Source organism: Talpa europaea (assembly GCF_964194135.1).
Source record: "Talpa europaea genome assembly, chromosome: 14".
Lineage (NCBI taxonomy): Eukaryota > Metazoa > Chordata > Mammalia > Eulipotyphla > Talpidae > Talpa > Talpa europaea.
In genome coordinates, this window is record NC_140082.1 from 3,272,274 (window position 1) to 3,290,311 (window position 18,038).

The following is an 18,038-nucleotide window of genomic DNA, read 5'->3' on the forward strand; positions in this document are numbered from 1 at the left end:
TTGTTATAGCTAGTTTTCCTCTCTACACCACGACTCAGTTAACCTGGCAAATGGTTTGTTTTTTGAGAAGTAGTGCATGCATAGAGCACAACAGGCTGTGTCGTTGAACATTCCTTCCACCCCCCCCCCCACCTTCCAGCCAGCCGGGAAACCACCATTGTTAACACTTTAATTGGGCATGCCATGTTCAATACCCCGTTCCACTGCATCTGATGACGTTCCTGCTGTATAAATGACCGAGCATGGATACTTGCTGGAGTTTATTAAATGAACAAGGCATGTAAGTATTCGTATTGGTACATAGTAGAACGTCCAGAACCTCGATCATGAAACATAAAATTTTGACATATTACTTAAAAAAGATGCTACTTTTGCAAATCACTCTTACTGTGCATTTTAAATTGGGATATAATTCACATACCATAAAAATTTTAACACCTAAGTGTTCAGTGGTTTTTAGTCTGTTCACAGTTGTGCACCCATCACATTGTAGAACTTTTCTTCATCCGCTTTCCTCCCCCCAAACCCTCATGCAGGGTAGTCATTCCCCTTCTGTCCTCCCTCAGTTCCAGGCAGCTTTCGGTCTCTAGCTTGCTTGTTCTCGCTATTTCCGAAAAGTGGGATCACGCATGTGGTCTTCTGCTGGCTGCTTTTATGTAACATCATGTTTTCGTTGCTCATCCACATCACCGCCTGGATGAATACTTCCTTCTTGTTATGGCTGAAAAATGCTGTTAGGTGGATGGACCTAACAGCTTATCCACTTGCCAGTTGTTGGGCATGTGGGTGGTTTCTGCGTTTTGACATGTACCAACCGTGTTGCTCTCCTTACTGTAGACTTGTATGAAAAGATCAAAGTTTCACGACCAAAGTATTGAAAAGACAGTTGCTAGGTTTAGTGGCCTTTTATAGTAGTATTTTCCCCCCATCCATTTTCAGACTCTCTTGGGAGCTTAGCCTATTTCCCAGTTCTGAATGTTAGCATCTGAAAATGCCTGTAGATGATGAAGCAGCTGAAGAGGACTCGGATTCAATTTCTTCAAACAGTGAAAGAACCTACATTTCCAAATAAGAGAGTATAACAGTTTCTGTACACTATGGAAGATTTTGACTTGGTGAAAACCTTACCCAAAACTTCATCTTCTGTAGACTATGATATGAAAAATCCCCCCCATTCTCTTGGACTGAACTTAAGTACTAATAGGTAAGAACGGGGAAGATAGGTATTTTTAACAAGGTAACCACAAACGAACTAACTTTGTGTAGTTTATAATATAGTCAGACAGTGTTATAGTTACTGATTTACATTAAAAAATTGCAAACTGTGATCAGGAACTGTTCAGAGACAGCTGTTTAAGATTAAGAATAGTATTACCATCTTCCCCAGAGATATGTATAAATATTTTTGTGTGAGGAATGTCTTGAAAAGGAGCTTGTTCTGCTAGTTGTAGTTTTTCTTTACACTTTTTTTTTGCTTTTGGTAAATTACAAGACTTATCTTTACATTTAGTTGCCTAAATATTATTTCTATATTTTATTTTTTATTAAGATTTATTTAATACTCACACAAGAGCTGTGGTACAGGCCAGAGTTGCTGAGTGTGAGAGGATTCACCAGAGACAGAGTGGGGAATAGAACAGGCAGACTGAGTGAAATACACTGCTGAGGAGCAGCGGGCGAGATAGGAGAGGTCTGCTGCTCCCTGGCCGGCCGGGGATCGAACTTGTGCTGCAGAGGCTTCGGATTGCTTCATAGTGCGGTGCTTAACCCCTTGTGCTACCAGGGAGGCCCCTGTTTCTATATTTTAAAGTTAGCAGTACAAATAATGTTTAATATTACTCAAATACCTCACTCATATGGAAAGTAGCAATTAAGTTGAATATGAGGAAGTCAGCAAATAGATTCTGTCAAACCATGCATTGTATACATCTTCTTTTTTACATTTTATAAGGACAGGTTTATTAGGAAAAGGAGAAAAAGAGCATCTGCATAGTCAGAGGTAGGCAGAAAGCTGCCTCTCCATTGTATACCTTTTCTTTTGAAAGTGTCCCATCTTTGTTTTCAGCCTGTATCCTCATTTTGTGCATAGTCTGACAGGCTTGATCATTTGATTTCTAAATTTACAGTAGGTTGAAAACGACAAAGGAGGGGCTATTAGAAAGGAGACCGGGCCTCCCCGGTGGTGCAGCGGTTGAGCGCTGGGTTGCAAAGCTGCCCGCGGCCTCTGCGGCGCCGGTTCGATCCCCGGCTGCTCCCCGGCCACCGGAGGAGGGTCCTACATGGTGCGCAGACCTCTCCTGCCGCCTGCTGCTCCCCTCAGCAGTGTACTTCGGTCCTTCTGCCTGCTCTGCTCCCCGCTCTGGCTCTGGTGAATTCTCTCACCCTCCCGTGCTTCTGACTGTACCCAGTGCATGTATAAACAAACAAACAAAAAAAAACCCAAACAAATAAGTAAATAAAACATGCCTCTATAAAAAAAAAAAATAAAAAAATAAAAAAATAAAATAAAAAGAAAGGAGACCACCCAGGGGCCTCCCCGGTGGCGCAGTGGTTGAGCACTGGGTTGCGAAGCTGTCCGCAGCCTCTGCGGCGCCGGTTCGATCCCCGGCTGCTCCCCGGCCACTGGAGGAGGGTCCCACATGGCGCGCAGACCTCTCCTGCCGCCCTCTGCTCCCCTCAGCAGTGTGCTTTGGTCCTTCTGCCTGCTCTGCTCTGCTCTACTCTGGCTCTGGTGAATTCTCTCGCCCTCCCGCGCTTCTGACTGTACCCAGTGCTTGTACAAATAAATAAATAAATCCTTCAAATAAATGAATGAATGAATGAATGAATGAATGAATGAATGAATGAATGAATAAAAGTTACTCTATATTTAAAAAAAAAAGAAAGAAGACCACCCAAAAGAAGCAGGCACAGGGGCCTCCCCTGTGGCGCAGCGGTTGAGCGCTGGGTTGCGAAGCTGCCCGCAGCCTCTGTGGCACCAGTTCGATCCCCAGCTGCTCCGCGGCCACCGGAGGAGGGTCCCACATGGCGCGCAGACCTCTCCTGCCGCCCGCTGCTCCCCTCAGCAGTGTACTCGGTCCTTCTGCCTGCTCTGCTCCCTGCTCTGGCTCTGGTGAGTTCTCTCACCCTCCCGCGCTTCTGACTGTACCAAGTATAAACCAAAAAAACAAATAAATAAATAAATAAAACATGCCTCTATTAAAAAAAAAAAAAAAGCAGCATTTGGGAAACTGCTGCTTTAAAAAAAAAAAAAAAAAAAAAAAGAAGCAGGCACAGGCCATGGAGACAGCAGCCGGGCCATGGGTAGACGGCCGGTGTCCACTGCAGCCAGCCTTGAGGGCAGTGGGCTGTAGATAAATGAATGAATTCCTTAAAGATACATGTTCATTCTCTGCTCTCAGAAATAACTTAAGGCAGTTTACAAGAATATATAAAATAGAAGGAGGCAGGAATGAAGGTAGGTGGAAGGGAGAGCAGAGCCACGTGGGCAGCGATGGTGAGCGCTGTGCCCACTTGGTGGACGCTGGTTTCTGCCGTCATTTGGTGGCCCCTCTGATGCCCACTTCTACCAGATATCTCTTGGGATATCTGTGTTTGGTTTCCTTGGAGGAGCCAAAATTGCCTTTCTTATAAAAATTGTGTAATCCGGGCCTCCCCTGTGGCGCAGCGGTTGAGCGCTGGGTTGCGAAGCTGCCCGCAGCCTCTGCAGCGCTGGTTCAATCCCCGGCTGCTCCCCGGCCACCGGAGGAGGGTCCCACTTGGCGGCCGAGCGCTGCTCCCCTCAGCAGTGTACCTTGGTCCTTCTGCCTGCTCTGCTCCCCGCTCTGGCTATAGTGAATTCTCTCACCCTCCTGTGCTTCTGACTGTACCCAGTGCTTGTATAAATAAATAAATAAATAAATCTTTAAAAAAAAAGAAAATGTGTAATCCAACTTGCCTCCCTTTGCACTGTGACTGGCAGTTCCATCAGCCAAATTTAAACTTGGAGATGACACAGCCCCTATGGACAACATACATGATCTTTCCCTGAATTCTTACTAGTATTTCTCTGATCCTCATTATTTTATAGTTATTTTCATTAGTATTATCTTTTTAAAAAATAAACCGAAACAAAGCAACATATCAATAAATAAGTGAAAATGACCTATGAGTGACTGGAATTTAAACAGATTTTAATGTCTTTAATTATGCTTAGTGTTTTTATAAAACAAATCTGAAATAAGCTCATCTCAAGTTTGGGAAAGCAGTCCTGGAAAGAATCAGTGCTATTTTACACCCTGAATAGGCTAAATAAGACTGAATATTTGCTGCTAATTTGCTTGGCACAATTTTTATTCAAAGACAGTGCAAAGATAAGCATCAGCTTATCACACCAAATTAGAGGGAATCCAATTAACAAGATTGACTGTAATTCTGGGCAGTGGGGAAAGAAAAAGAATCTGTAATAAAGGCTGTTCTGAAAGTACGTTACCCATGCATTAATCCTCTGGAGTAATTTAGATGGAAGAGGCGGGAAATTTGTATTATTTAGCAAATACTAATTTTCTGCTGGTACTTTGGAGTCGCCTCTCACTTCTGAGGAACGTCTTTCTGTTAAGTTCTTTAAAAAAATAAATAATTGAATGCTGCCTGTCTTTTTGCTGCTATTTTCCTTGCCTGGACAAACTGGTGATCAGATTTTCAACAAATGAGGTGCTATTAAGAAGGATTAAATATCAGTGGTTTTGTACTGCTCTGTTAAATCATGAACTGCTGAATTATTCAACACTTTGGTAGAATGAAGAAAACCATTTGAATTATTTATGTTTCAACAGAAGTAGTCCCCACCTTAGTACAAATGGGGTGTCCTCTTTCTCAGGGAAGACCAGACCGTCTGTAATCCAAGGTACAGTAGAAGTCCTGTCCTCTTTAATGCAAGAACTACAAAACAGTGGAAAGGCTGACGCGGAACTCTGGAAAAACTCTGAGGTATTTAGTTTTATTTTACTTTTGGGATGAATAATTCTCTTTTTAAATGTATCACAACTAAACTCTAAATTATTAGGCACTCACATCCTAGAGAGCATGGTGCTTAAGTTACTGCTGGAGTAAAGGGGCCAAGTGAGTAAATCGGGGAATAGTATTGGATAGACATGAGAAAGACAGTCAGACATACGTTTAACAGTATACTCATGATTAGACATGCCGATTATATCTAAAATGTGAACTAAAGTATTGTCTTCAGAGAAATGAGAATTCCAAAAGCACTAATATTGTTGCTGATCCTAAAGTTTTAAATCACTTGTACGAATTGTCATCCCTTTGTAAAACTGTTATAGGGCAGCCCCAATACAAAATGGGGTGCCTGACTGTGGGTCCTCACCCACGGGCTTAAAAGGACTTATCAATGCTCTACTGCAGGCACACACAAAAGGTTAATAAAAGGTTTATTGACAAGGGAAGGGCAAATGAGGAAATGTACAGCTCAGGCAGAAAAATGGGAGACAAAGTTTTAAATGCGTCCTACCCGATCCGCCGATCAGGAATCCCAAATGGATCAGGAATCCCAAATGGCGCTCTGAGAGCTGGCCGCGAGCCAGGAGCCGTGAAGCCAGGAGGCAGATCGACAGAGGGAGAGAGCCCCCAAGGCCCACATGTTTGGTTTTTATACCCAACCTGGCTGCTTAACTCCACCCTCAGGTCCCAGCCACCTTCCCTTTGGTGGTGACGGGATTTCTCTTTCCCAATGTCTTGATGACTTTGGTCTGGAGTGGGGGGTGGGGCCCACAAAGCCTGTATGGGATTAGCTCAGGACATCCTCTCCCCCTAACAAAACCAAGACTCTTTCATGCCCGATCATATTCTTGATTGTGATATGTGAGTTGCACTGACTTCATGTCAGTGGTTTTTTTCCTTTGGTTTATAGGTTAAATTGACATAAAAATTTAACAGTTAAAAGAATATATTTAATTTATGCCTAAGAGAGACTTGACAAGGATAGATTTGGTAATGCTTTATAGAAATGTATAAAACATTATATATTAACATATTAAGTTACTTATAGAGCAGTAGATGTTGTTTTACATGTTAATCATACTTTTCAAACTATATTGTGTTATTCTTCAGAATGTAGAATAAATGGGATGAAAGATTCCCTAGTCTGAGTTAAGTAGCAAGTACTCCTAAGCCTAACTACTTACAGTCATTACCTATAGTCATTATAAAAAATGACTATTACTGTAAACATAATGAAAATTGAATTCTAATATTGATACTTTTAACGTTTTTTCCCCCACGACAATCAGTATGTGCTAATGCCAAAGACCTATAAAATGCCACTGTGAAATGACAATTCAATGGAATGTTAAATGTCCCCCTTAGTATAGATTAGCTTATAGTACTGAACGAACATCCTTTACAAAACTGAGGCACTGGCTCAATGTACTCAAACTTCTTGCCAATTCAGGTTAATTAGAAATTGTGATTTTTAGTATTTTGAAATCAACATCTTAGAATCAGAATATATTTATGAATTTAAGACACAGCATTTATAAACCAGGATACTTGCCAGCTACTTAAATCTTTTAACATTGAGCCAGTTTCTTACTTTCTGGCTTTTTTCTTTTTTATCTGTAATATAATGTGATTGTTTTTATTATTTTTGGTAATAACTGATAACTTAGTTTTTGTGATGTAAACATGGAATTGATCAGTGAAGCATTTAAGATATTTCTTACTTTTGATCTGGTCATTTCAGTAAAATTACTTGATGTAGTGCATTTTTGTAGCATTGAAAACCATCTGTTTTAGTGCAACATTTTAGAAAGAATGGTTGGGTGAGGACTGTGAGAGTTGTCCTCCGTATTACAGTTTCACCTTCTTTTCGGAATAAAGAAGGTCTGATTTTTACCACTTTTGGGGATCACTTTTTTTGTCGTTTTTTTTTTTTTCTCCTTTGTTTTGTTTTTATTCAATAAGAAGTATGTATTACTTTGATAAGTTAAAGCATTGCCACACCTAAAAACAAGCAAAATTGGACTTTACAAGAACAACACAAGAGGCAACCCAATTTTATTAGCCCCAAAGCCCTCTTTAGAGAACAATTTTTTTAAAAGATTTATTTATTTATAAAAGAACCGGGGTACAGGGGCCTCCACTGGTGGTGCAGGCAGTTTCTCCCTGGCCGGTGATCAAAGTTGTGCTGCAGTGGCTGCGGAGAGCTTCATAGTGCTGAGACCTAATGCCTTGCTGCCATCAGGGAGGCCCTAGAAGTTATTTTCTTTTTCTTTTTCTTTTTTTTTTTTTAAGATTTATTTATTTGTATATACAAGCACTGGGTACAGTCAGAAGCGCGGGAGGGTGAGAGAATTCACCAGAGCCAGAGTGGGGAACAGAACAGGCAGACAGACGAAGTACACTGCTGAGGGGAGCAGCAGGCGGCAGGAGAGGTCTGTGCCCCATGTGGGACCCTTGCCTGCGGCTGGGGATCGAACCGGTGCTGCAGAGGCTGCGGGCAGCCTCGCAGCCCAGCGCTCAACTGCTGCGCCACTGGGGAGGCCCTGAAAGTTATTTTCTATAAGATAATACACATTCCAACACCCATGCTCTCGGGGGTTCCTAAGCAGAGGACACAGCGTTGCCACCGAGCCTCCCACCAGTGCAGCCCCTGCTCATGTCACTAACCCAGCACTGTGTGGGCCCCTAATATCCTGAAACAGGGATCCCTTCTTCTGATGAAGGGCTGGAATACACGTAAGCTCTTGGCAGAGGCATTCCTGGATGATTAGTGACTTGAAAATAGCAAAATATTCGGGAGTGGGAATCAGATGTCAAGTGTGAGTGGTGTGTCGCAGTGCGGGGTGTTCACCAGGCCAGACTGCAAGGCCTGCTTGGGGCACAGCGTTGGAAACTCTCAGGTGAATACCCGAGTTCTCCAATAGCCTGTAAAATACAGGTCCTCTAAATCACTTTAGTTTACAATGAATGATCATCAATAATTAAGTGACTGTTATCCACTGCACTTACAGCTTTCTTAAGTAAGTTTATTTAAAATTAAAATACTAGTGATAAAACCTAACCTAATTAGTGGAAAAAATCTTTTTCCACTAATTATATGCTGGGTAAGCTCTGTTCATTTGTATCCTAAATAAACAAAGGTTGTGAGTTATAAGGTTGTGATTAATGTAAATGTCTCACACAGTGTGAAGCCATTTTTTCCCCCCTTTTTTTAAGATTTATTTATTTATGCATACAAGAGCTGGGGTACAGGCCAGAGATGCGGACGCCGAGAGGATTCACCAGACAGGGTGGGGAACAGAACAGGCAGGCCAACCAAAACACATTGCTGAGGGGAGCAGTGGGTGAGACAGGAGAAGTCTGCCTCGCCATGTGGGTTGCTCCCTGGCCAGCCGGGGATCAAACCCATGCTGCAGAAGGTGCGGACCACCCCGTAGTGCGGTATTTAACCCCTTGGGCCACCAGGGAGACCCAGAAGCCATTTTCTTGTATGTAAATTGTTACTCTGTCATGACTGTGGTTTAGTTTTATGTGAATAGTAACTATCAGGTTAAAAATAACCCCTAAAAGGTTGCTTAAGTTTAATAACTTAGTAAGAAAACTATGTTGCTTGATTTTTTTTTTATTTCGATTAGCAGAAAGTACTTGATGTCTGATGTAGCTTACCTCGTCTTGAAGTTCAGGGGCTAAGCGTACCCTGGCAGCATGTCGTCCCATTTTGTTAAGGGCCTCCCAGCCCCTTCCCACCGTCCAGCGTGTTAGGTGATGACACCAGCGTGAAACAGTCACTTGGGTGGCATATCCGCGTGCCCACTCTTTCCTCGGCCTAGTGTCCTGGGTGCTGGGTAGAGGGGCCCAGGGTGGGACACAGACGTGTCACTGAAGTGAACAAGGGAGCTCATTCAGGATGGGGTGAATGCTGTGGAGGAGATGCAGGCTGGCGGGAGAGGAGGGGGTGCTTAGGGATGGTTTGGGACTGAAGAAGGTGACGATGAAGATGACATTGCAGGGTGGGAGAAGCAGCCTTGGTAAGGACTAGGGACAGAACTTTCCAGGTAGAGGGAAAGGTCCTTTGGTGGAAGACAATTGTGGTGTGTTCAGGTTGCTCACAGGCCAGCGAGGGAGGCTGGTGTGTGTCCTTTGAGGGACAGAGAGGGATGAGGTGGAGTGTGCGGGAGCCAGATGACCAGGGCCTGGGGCAGGACAGGCCCACCTGGGCAGATCCCAGCAGGGTCCACTCAACTTGGTGGCCGAGTCTTGGGGTGGGCTATCCTCTCCAGAACCCCTCTCCTGTCACGTTTGGCTTTGCCTGGCTCAGCATGCTAACTAACTGCTCGTGGGGGTCAGGATGGACCAGGACCTGGGTGAATGGGAGGGGCTAGAGGCAGTTCCTTGGGTTTTCAGAGTCTCTTTCTCAGTCCACTTGAGCTGGCAATGTCTCACTTTAAAAAGGGTTTTTTTACTTAAAGAGCCACTAAATTAGAGAGTAGGTTCTCAGGATACCATTTTTTTCCCTGTTTTACGATGTGGGGTTCTTTTTCTGGGTTCAAGTCAGTGTTTAAGAAAATTCTTCAAGGACCTCCCTGGTGGCTCAGGGGTTAAAGATAGCTATTGGCAACCACTGCAGCCCAAGTATGATCCCTGGCAGGCCAGGGAGCCGACCCACAGGGCGCAGGAGACCTCGCCTGTCTCCCCGCTGCTCCCCTCAGCAGTAGATATCAGTAGAGCCGCCTGTTCTGCTCCCCACTCTGTCTCTGGTGAATCCTCTCACCCCCTGCACCTCTGGCCTACACCCCAGTTCTTGTATGCATAAATAAATAAATCTTTTTAAAAAATCCCTTAAGGAAAGAGGCATGAGGAAAGAAAGCCAAACTTCAGCCAGCTGTAATGTGTTCTCAGGAAGGGCGCAGGTGACATCCAGGTAAGGTGCCTTCAAAAAACCAGACTTGCCTCAGCCACTAGATTACTCAGACCCACCTCACAATAAGAAAAGGGCCCCATGCCTGCGAACTTGTAGTTTTGCCCTAAATGTAGTTTGCTACCTCCTTAATTCAGCTTACAGATTTACACTAAAAGTACATTTTAAAAAAGGGCTGTTTCTCATCTGTGAAATACATGATGAAAAAATTTTAACTATTTTTTATAATTTACTAGACCGGGTGGTTACAGTTATTCAGTTTGGTGGAAAAACAATGTCAAGAACAAATCGTCGCCCAGCAGGAGCAGTTCCACAGCCAAGTTCAAGTGAGTTGTCATTTATATTGATTCTTTATATTTTAAGATTTGCAGAAGAACCAGTTCATACTTTTCATTAATTTTGTTTGTAAAGAAAAGACATTTTCAGTGTAATAGCTCACATTTTTAACAGTATTTTCACATTTATAAAAACGTGAAGTTTAATCAGTTTTCTTACCCACGTTTGTCACTTTATTTTCAGCGTATTCAGGAGGAGATCAGAAATTTAGTCAAGTTGCAGACCGGCAATGCTTCCTGGGCTTCCTTTGATAGTTCTTTAAACAGACAAGTATCTTCAGAAAGTCCAATGGGTTTTTTTTCTGAAAACAGTGAGAGAAATGAATCTGTCATCAGTTACCCTAAGTCCCGAGAACCTGAAATGCAGCAAGAAACCTCTGCATCCCAGCCAGACTGCAGCGTGGACGGCGGCTCTGTGAGCAGCGGGTATGGTACCTTCAGTGTCTCCGAGCTAAACACCTGCAAGTCTGAGGACCGTAAGGAGTGCATGGAGCACAGAGAGGGGGCCCTGGGACCACATGGGACCCCGGCGCTGCAGGCCCAGCCACTCACGGAGGCTGCCACAGCCACGAGTGGCCCCACGCGGGCTGCCGACGACTTCTGTGCACCTTTCAAGGAAGATACTTCCATTTTCCATGGTGAATTTGAACACGCTTTTCTTGGTGAAAAGATTTCTGAAGTGTACAGTGGAAAAACAAACAGGTGAGTAGTCTCTCCGTCGTTTGAAGGCAAGTTTTACTTGTTTACTGCACTTTGAATCCAGTAAGTAAAGCTTCTAGAGGCACTGTGGTGGAATGAGATGTGTTTGAAGTTTTGCCATGAGAATCAAAGTCTTTTTATTTGCTGCCTGAGGAAAGTCGAAACAAATGACCACACTGTGTGCTAATGACTCTTGACTCTTCTGTTCATGGTGCTGTGAGATTTCTCAACCCTCAAGGTGGAGGCCTGGTCGGAAAGCGGCTCTTCTCTTCTCTAGTCACAGTAACTTGCTAACATTCAGAGCACAGGGTTGTGTCTGCCGTGGATTTTGTCAACACACAAGCATGTGCTTTGAAACCAAATTATATCTAAGTGTGCACAGTTCTCTGTTTGTGTCAGAAGAGATTTGGTGAGTTTAACGACATCTGGATGGGCCCAGAGGACTTCTTAGTAAAGGAGACTGAGGCTGAATGTTGTCAGAGCACGTCGTCTACCAGAACCGTGCAGCCTGCCCTGAGCGCGCATTGCTGAAGGAAGCTGCTTGGCTGTAGCACACAGGGCATGGCCCTCAGCAATGCTAGTCCTGGGCTCTCTCTGGGAGCCACCCTGGGGCCCACGGTGTGTCGTGTTCAGGCTGCACACCGCCAATCGTTAACCTGGTCTTTGTCTTTGCCTTTGGTAATAAAAATTGGAAAACGAAACTTAGGTGAACCAATAAAAACCCATCCTCTGCTATTTGAAAAGCAACTCGGAGCGTTTTGCCTGGCACAGCGACTCCTGGTGTTTAGTTTCATGTGAGAAGTTGGCATCTAAACAGAGTGATTTGTTTTTCTCTTTTTAAATAGTAAATCTGTGACATCATGGGCTGAAAAGCTGAAGCAGAACCAACCAAAGCGAGCACACATGGAGGATTCAAATCCCACCCTCGGGAGCGAGGAGGCCAGGAAGCCCCCCGCCGGGAAGGTAGGCAACTCTGCGGCTCCGGGTGTCCCTCTGCCACTTGCCCACCCCCTAGGGACTGTTGCCCCTCCTTGGTTTCGTTAATTTGTTCCACTGACATCTCTTCCTTTTGGTGTCTTGAAGTTTTGGAAACAATGACTGACTAAGAACTGAGGGATAAAATCCTGTCGAAAGGAGCCATTTCTTCATAAGGCACTCCTCTCCTGCCGCTCCCCTGCTTCCCTTCCCCTGGCCCTCCCTGGGATACAGGCTTCTTGAGGTCCCTGTCCTTGGAAGCTCTGGCCCATTAAGGACGGTGTGCCCTCATTTGGTGTGATGGCCCGAGGGCGCTGGAGATGGGGGTGCAGCCTGCTCTTTTCATGGGGTTAGGCTGGCTGAAAGGGAGAGAGTTTCACCTGCACTAATTTCTTCACTTTTACCTTGAGTGAAACTCAGTCTGGTGGAGACTTTCCCTCCTCTACTACACTTGGGTTTGTGACCCAGACCCTGGTGGACACCGGTTTCCTTGTAGTCTTGTGTGCTGTAGGCCGGCGCTCTCCAAACCATGCTGTGTGTTAGAGTCAGAGAAGGAGGTCCAGGAGCACCCACCTGGCCGACGACCCCAGGGGTCTGCCCTCAGCTGTGAGGGTGCCACCGGTGTCGGGGAGCTTAAACACTTTCAGGGGATTCTCGTGTGCTGCAAAGCTTGGGAGCTTCTGGTCTCGCCCACTGGCCCTCCTCTGGTTCTCTGATAATCCGGCCCAGTGATCAGATGCGCCGAGACATGCCCTTGGGGACAGGTTGGCCGATCCCTCCCTCCTGAGTGTTCTGGTGCTGTCAGGGGGCAGAGGGCAGGGCTGTGAGGAGGAGAGGGTCCCTTGGAGTTTTCCTTTTATTTCCTGGACAAGTTTTATTTTTCCTTTATTTTTTAATAGGGTAATACTATTTTTGGTATTGGGGGAAGTCAGTGCTGCTTTTGAATTTTAAGTGATTTTTCAAGTAATGGTGTTGGTGAATTAAAGGCAGCACACCTGAGTCATTTCTTTCTGCAGAAGTGAATCAAATTCTGTGGATTCACAACAGTTGGAACTTTCCTCTTTGTTTCATTCCTCCTCTTCTGCCATTGTTTTTTCCCAGTTTTAGTAGAGCCCAGGGAATCCTGGTGATCGGAGTTCTCTTGGGATTCAATTTTCATTTACACGATGCTCGTTTATTTTGGGTCCTAGCTATTTTGTAACCTCTTGAAATCTGATATTGTTGAACATAAGGACTTTCCTTCTTTGTCTCCTTGGTCCTTTGTCTTGGACAGACTGCCTGTCCCCGGGCTCTAGAGGCATTAGCTGGCCTAGAGCACTGTGCTCCACACACAGGAAGCTCAGTGCTTTTCACAAGTTCCGTCCTGTCCTTTCCATTAAACACTGGTCCTGTTTTCTTCAGCTAATGCCTTGTTTGCTCAGAAGATACAGAGGCAGCCTATGAGGTGAGCCCCAGCCCCTCCAGTGCCTCCAGCCCCTCCAGCCCCTCCACTCTGTGTTGGCAGAGTGCACCAGCCTTTGCACATTAAACTTGAACAAAGGATAAATGCTACTCGGGATATTTCTTTGCCTTCTGTAGTCATCCTCGCCTGGTCTGTTAAGTATGGAGGCTTGGCAGGCATTTCAACAGGCAGGAGTTTAGAAGAGATGAAAGGTGATCTGGGTTTTCTTGTTTGATGAGAAAGCAGCTGAGCAGCACCTTGCAGGCTGGGGGCACCCACTTTCTTGGTTGCGGGCGAGGTGTGCTATCTGCTGTCTCAGGTGCTGCTCTTGCAGTGGGTCCTGGGTGGTGGTTAGCAAGTTCAACTTCAGTACTTTAGCAGGAATTAAAAGTTTGATGATGGTGGAACTGACGAGAAAAATTCCAGTAAAAACAGTCTTCACTTACCTGCTTGGGAACAGTGAGAGTGACAGGGATGGCGTGAGTGAGACTAGCTCAGGCTTTTTATGAGAATTGATGGTAAGGAAGAGAACAAACTAGCAAAACAACAAGAATAGTTCTCAGACCCTGTGACTGGTATACTGGTTGCCAGAGGGGATAGGGAGACAGGGGTTGAGGGGGGATGGCAATAGTGTGGGGGTGAGTGGGGTGTGTGCACATACGGTGGGGTGAAGCTGCACTTCCGCACTTACATAGTTACATAAACTAGTGACAAATCAGCAAAACTTAAAGTTCATGTTAATTATTGCTTTGTGGTTTTCAGAGTTAATTTATATTGTATTATTTTTAAAGATTTATTTTTTAAATTTCATATATGCATATAAGAACTAGGGTGTAGGCCAGAGGTGCCGGGGGGAGGGGGTGTGAGAGGATTCACCAGAGACAGAGTGGGGAGCAGTGGTTGAGACAGGAGAAGTCTGTGCAATGTGGGTCAGCTCCCCGGCCGGGGATAGAACTCGTGCTGCAGTAGCTGGTGACAGCTTCATAGTGTTGAGACTTTACCCCTTGCGCCACCAGGGAGGCCCAATTTTTATTGTATTTTTAATGATAAAAGAAATTATTATAGTTTTTACAGTAATTTCTATACTAAATGACTTTAATTCCAGGCACCTCAAATTTCCTTTGGAAGTCCGTTTTCATTCTGAACTCATTAACATCTGCTCTCAGTTTTCTCCTTCTAGCTCCAAAATAAACTTCTGTAAATCACACAGGAAAAGAAAGTCCTTCACTGTTGATTGCTGTCATTTTGCCTTCTGGTCGTGGGGAGATTGGGGAATGGGGTGGATGGGAGGGTGAGGATGGGCATGGGGGGGGGGACTCAGGCCTGCTTTCCTGCGAGTTCCCGAGGCTTCTCAGCGTCTGGCTCCACATCATCTCCCAGTTCTTGGGCAGCAGCTGCCCCCAGGAGTTTCAGCTCTTGGCTGACGATTTTCTCTCTTGAATTGTAGTCTGATTGCACTGCTGCTGCCCGTCCACATGCTTTTTACCTCTGTAAGCCAGAGGGAAGGCCACAGGCTTGGACGTCTGATTCAGGAGCAGGTATGGCGTGTGTGTGCTGCGCTTTGAGACTTTATCTTCTTAAGGTTTCTAGGTAACAGCTGTCTGCATTTCTCCCGGCTGATAGTCACGGTTTACTGGGGGGGGGGCTTTGCACACGTGCTGTGCATGGTGCTCCTTGTGGCTGGTTTCCTTCCTTAGCTGATTTAAGTTCCATAAAGATTGAAAGAAGTGGTTTTGTAGTTATTTCAAACAGCTATAAAAATTGCCTCATCATTTTTCAGGTGCTCCAAAACGAATTAAGAGATTCAAACGCTCACAACCCACTCTTGACTCTGTGGCGAACTTATTTTAGTCGTGAAAGCTTTACATGGTGACTCCTTCCCCCCACAGCCCCACACGCAGCTGACCAGGGTTAGCCTGGCCTCATGGAACTCCCCAGAACCCCCCCACTCTGTCCGCCTTCACACTGTCACCCTCCCAGTGCCCCCATCACCTCCTGCAGCCTCTCACAGCCTCCCTCCTCCCTGCACCCTTCCACCTGCGCTCAGAGGTGGCCATACTGACCCTTTTTAAAGGTAAGTGAAATCAGTGGCTGCTGCTCCCCGCCCTGCGGAGGCTCTTCCCAGCTCCTCCGGAGAAGCACACGCCGCGGGACGGAGCTGGCTAGCTCCGAGGCCTTGCTTGCTGCTTCCGTTCCTTGCTCTGCTCCAGCAGGAGGCCGTTTGCTTAGACATACTCTCATTTCAGGGCTTTTGCACTGGAATGCTCCCCTCCCCAGAGGGGCCGCTTCCTCATTTATTGCTAAGGTGGTACCCACAGATTGAGCCCTGACCACCCCCTGCACACAGCTACATGTTCCTTTTTACTGGAGTTTTACCTTATCAGAGCGCTGACCAACTTCTAAAGTACCACCCACTAAATGCGTGTCCTGTGAAGTCCTGTACAAGCCACCATGTAATGCCCCACAATTCCTGTCCAGCCTGACACAGTAAATGCTCATTAAATGTTTCTGAATTATCAAAATCTTTTTATTGATTATTAGTCATAAAGACATGGTCATCCTTTAAAAAATTATTTAACTTGCACTAGTTTATTTTCACCTTCAATAAGACTATTTCAGTTGTAAATACAGGGTCATTGAGTCAGGACTCATGGTAAGGAATTTCGGTGTCATTTATTGGAAAAATTCCCGTATCTGGATAGGCAGAAATGAGTTCTTTTCCAAATGTAATTTTCTTTAGGTAAGTTTTTCTCGAAGCCACCTTTGTTCTCTTTCCTTACTCGTCTCTCTGGGTGTGTGTCCACACTAGGATCGATCTACTGGGCGCTGGAGGAGAGCCACACACGTCCCCGTCTGCCCCGGACTTTAGAGGAAGCCTTCGCACCACCCCCCGAGGAGTTGTCTGAGAACCAGGTAGCTTAGATCACGTGTGAGTGTGAGAGAGCAAGCGTTACACAGTTGTAGTTAAGGACGCCATTTCATTGTTAATTTTGTATTTTTCCGTTTGTGACATATTGACAAAAGCAGGCCTTGGAATCATGTTGCCTGCTTTCGAATTCAGTCTCTGCCTTTGTGATCTTAGCAGTTACTTTAAAATGAAATTAAAAATGCCTCGATCGTGTTTTCTGAAATTTAGTGCTTATTATTTTAAATATGGTGGGAGGTCTTACAGATGAACTTTGTCCCTATTCTCAGACCTGGTGTTGGTTTTTCCTCCTGTTACACCCGAGGAATGTAAATATTTTGTTTACTTCGGAACAAAGAAACGGAGCTCTCAGTCTGAACATCGGTGTCCATATCTCACTTCTGCGTTTTGATCAGCTGATGAAAGTGTAGGGGGGAAAGTAGGGGTCCAGTCGGAGTAACCAGGGGAACTGTGACCTGAGTGACAGACAGATGGGGCAAGGGGCTGCTGAGGGCCTTGCAAGCGTCAGGATCCACGGACAGGGGAGCCAGCGTCAGTCCTTCAACAAAGAGGGGAAAAAGAAATGTAAAGAGAGGGAGTGGGGCTGTCAGGGCTGCGGTCCCAGTGCTGCCTGGCTGCAGTGTCAGGACGTTAGGGCGCTAATTTTCTCTAAATTGTCTTTTCGATGCCATTGATTTTTTTTTTTTTAAAGATTTATTTATTTATGCATGCAAGAGCTGGGGTACAGGCCAGAGATGTAGAGGCGGGGGGGTGGGGGTGGTTGAGAGGATCCACCACAGACAGAGTGGGGAACAGAACAGACAGTCTGAAACACACTGCTGAGGGGAGCAGCGGGCGAGTCAGGAGAGGTCTGCTGCGCCATGTGGGTAGCTCCCTGGCTGGCTGGGGATCAAACTCGTGTTGCAGAGACTGTGGATTGCTTCATAGCGTGGTGCTTAACCTCTTGCGCTGCTAGGGAGGCCCTGATGCCATTGATTTCAAATGGCCTGTTTCTTATTCCACCAAGAAAAAAATTTATCATTTAGAGTGATACAGTGCCTCCTTATCTCTTAAGAGTTTATACTTTATGCTGATGGGAAGCTTGTAGATTTGAACCTTCATTGTTACTACATAACTCTCACATGAAAGGGAAACAGGAGTGAAGCAGGTGTGTCAGAACTTCATGGCAGGGACTGCCTCTCCTCTCTGCACTCTTGGTCTCTGTGTCCCACATCTGTCCTCCTCTGGGCCCTGATAAGCTTTGGTGATGGGCATTTCTTTGAAAGGGGTAAGGGTCTTGGAGTCGAGTTGACAAAGCCACACAGGACTAGCCTGCTCTTGACTGTCTGGTGGGGACTGTTGCTGAGTGTGGCTGAGCCACTGTCCCTAAACACTGCTTCTCAGGGCTATTGCTGTCCCCTCTGGGCTTTCCTTCCAAGCTGCTGACACTGGTTGGCCAATTTTCATGGCTTTGATTTTTGCTTATGAGCAGGCAATGAAGGTTATGTCACAACTGCTTCTTGAATGAAGAGAGTTGTAAGATGCCACTGATTACAAGAGGCACCCCCACTTCAGAGATGAATGTCTCCTCACTTAATATGAAAACAAAGAAGTCATGAAGCAGTGAGAAAGGGTCCTGGCTTTACCACAAGCTCTAAGGGGAATGACTGACGGCTCACCCGGCTAGCAGACAGGAATCCTCGGCTGCCAAAGGCTGTAAAGCTTGAAAGGGCCTTTAGGTGGTTGGCCTATAAAATGTAAGATTCCAAA

General features: G+C 45.4%; 1 protein-coding gene across 1 annotated transcript in view; it reads left to right on the forward strand.

The window, feature by feature from the left end:
- Window positions 1-1,097: 1,097 nt before the first annotated feature.
- Window positions 1,098-18,038, forward strand: part of MPHOSPH9 (M-phase phosphoprotein 9) — a gene marked incomplete at both ends in the record, with an annotated part of 40,937 nt that continues 23,996 nt past the window's right edge. The window contains 7 exons of the mRNA XM_084253171.1: window positions 1,098-1,204; window positions 4,815-4,968; window positions 10,150-10,239; window positions 10,433-10,950; window positions 11,793-11,910; window positions 15,344-15,437; window positions 16,173-16,276. Coding sequence (XP_084109297.1) covers window positions 1,098-1,204; window positions 4,815-4,968; window positions 10,150-10,239; window positions 10,433-10,950; window positions 11,793-11,910; window positions 15,344-15,437; window positions 16,173-16,276 — 1,185 coding nt within the window. The remainder of the gene's footprint in view (window positions 1,205-4,814; window positions 4,969-10,149; window positions 10,240-10,432; window positions 10,951-11,792; window positions 11,911-15,343; window positions 15,438-16,172; window positions 16,277-18,038) is intronic.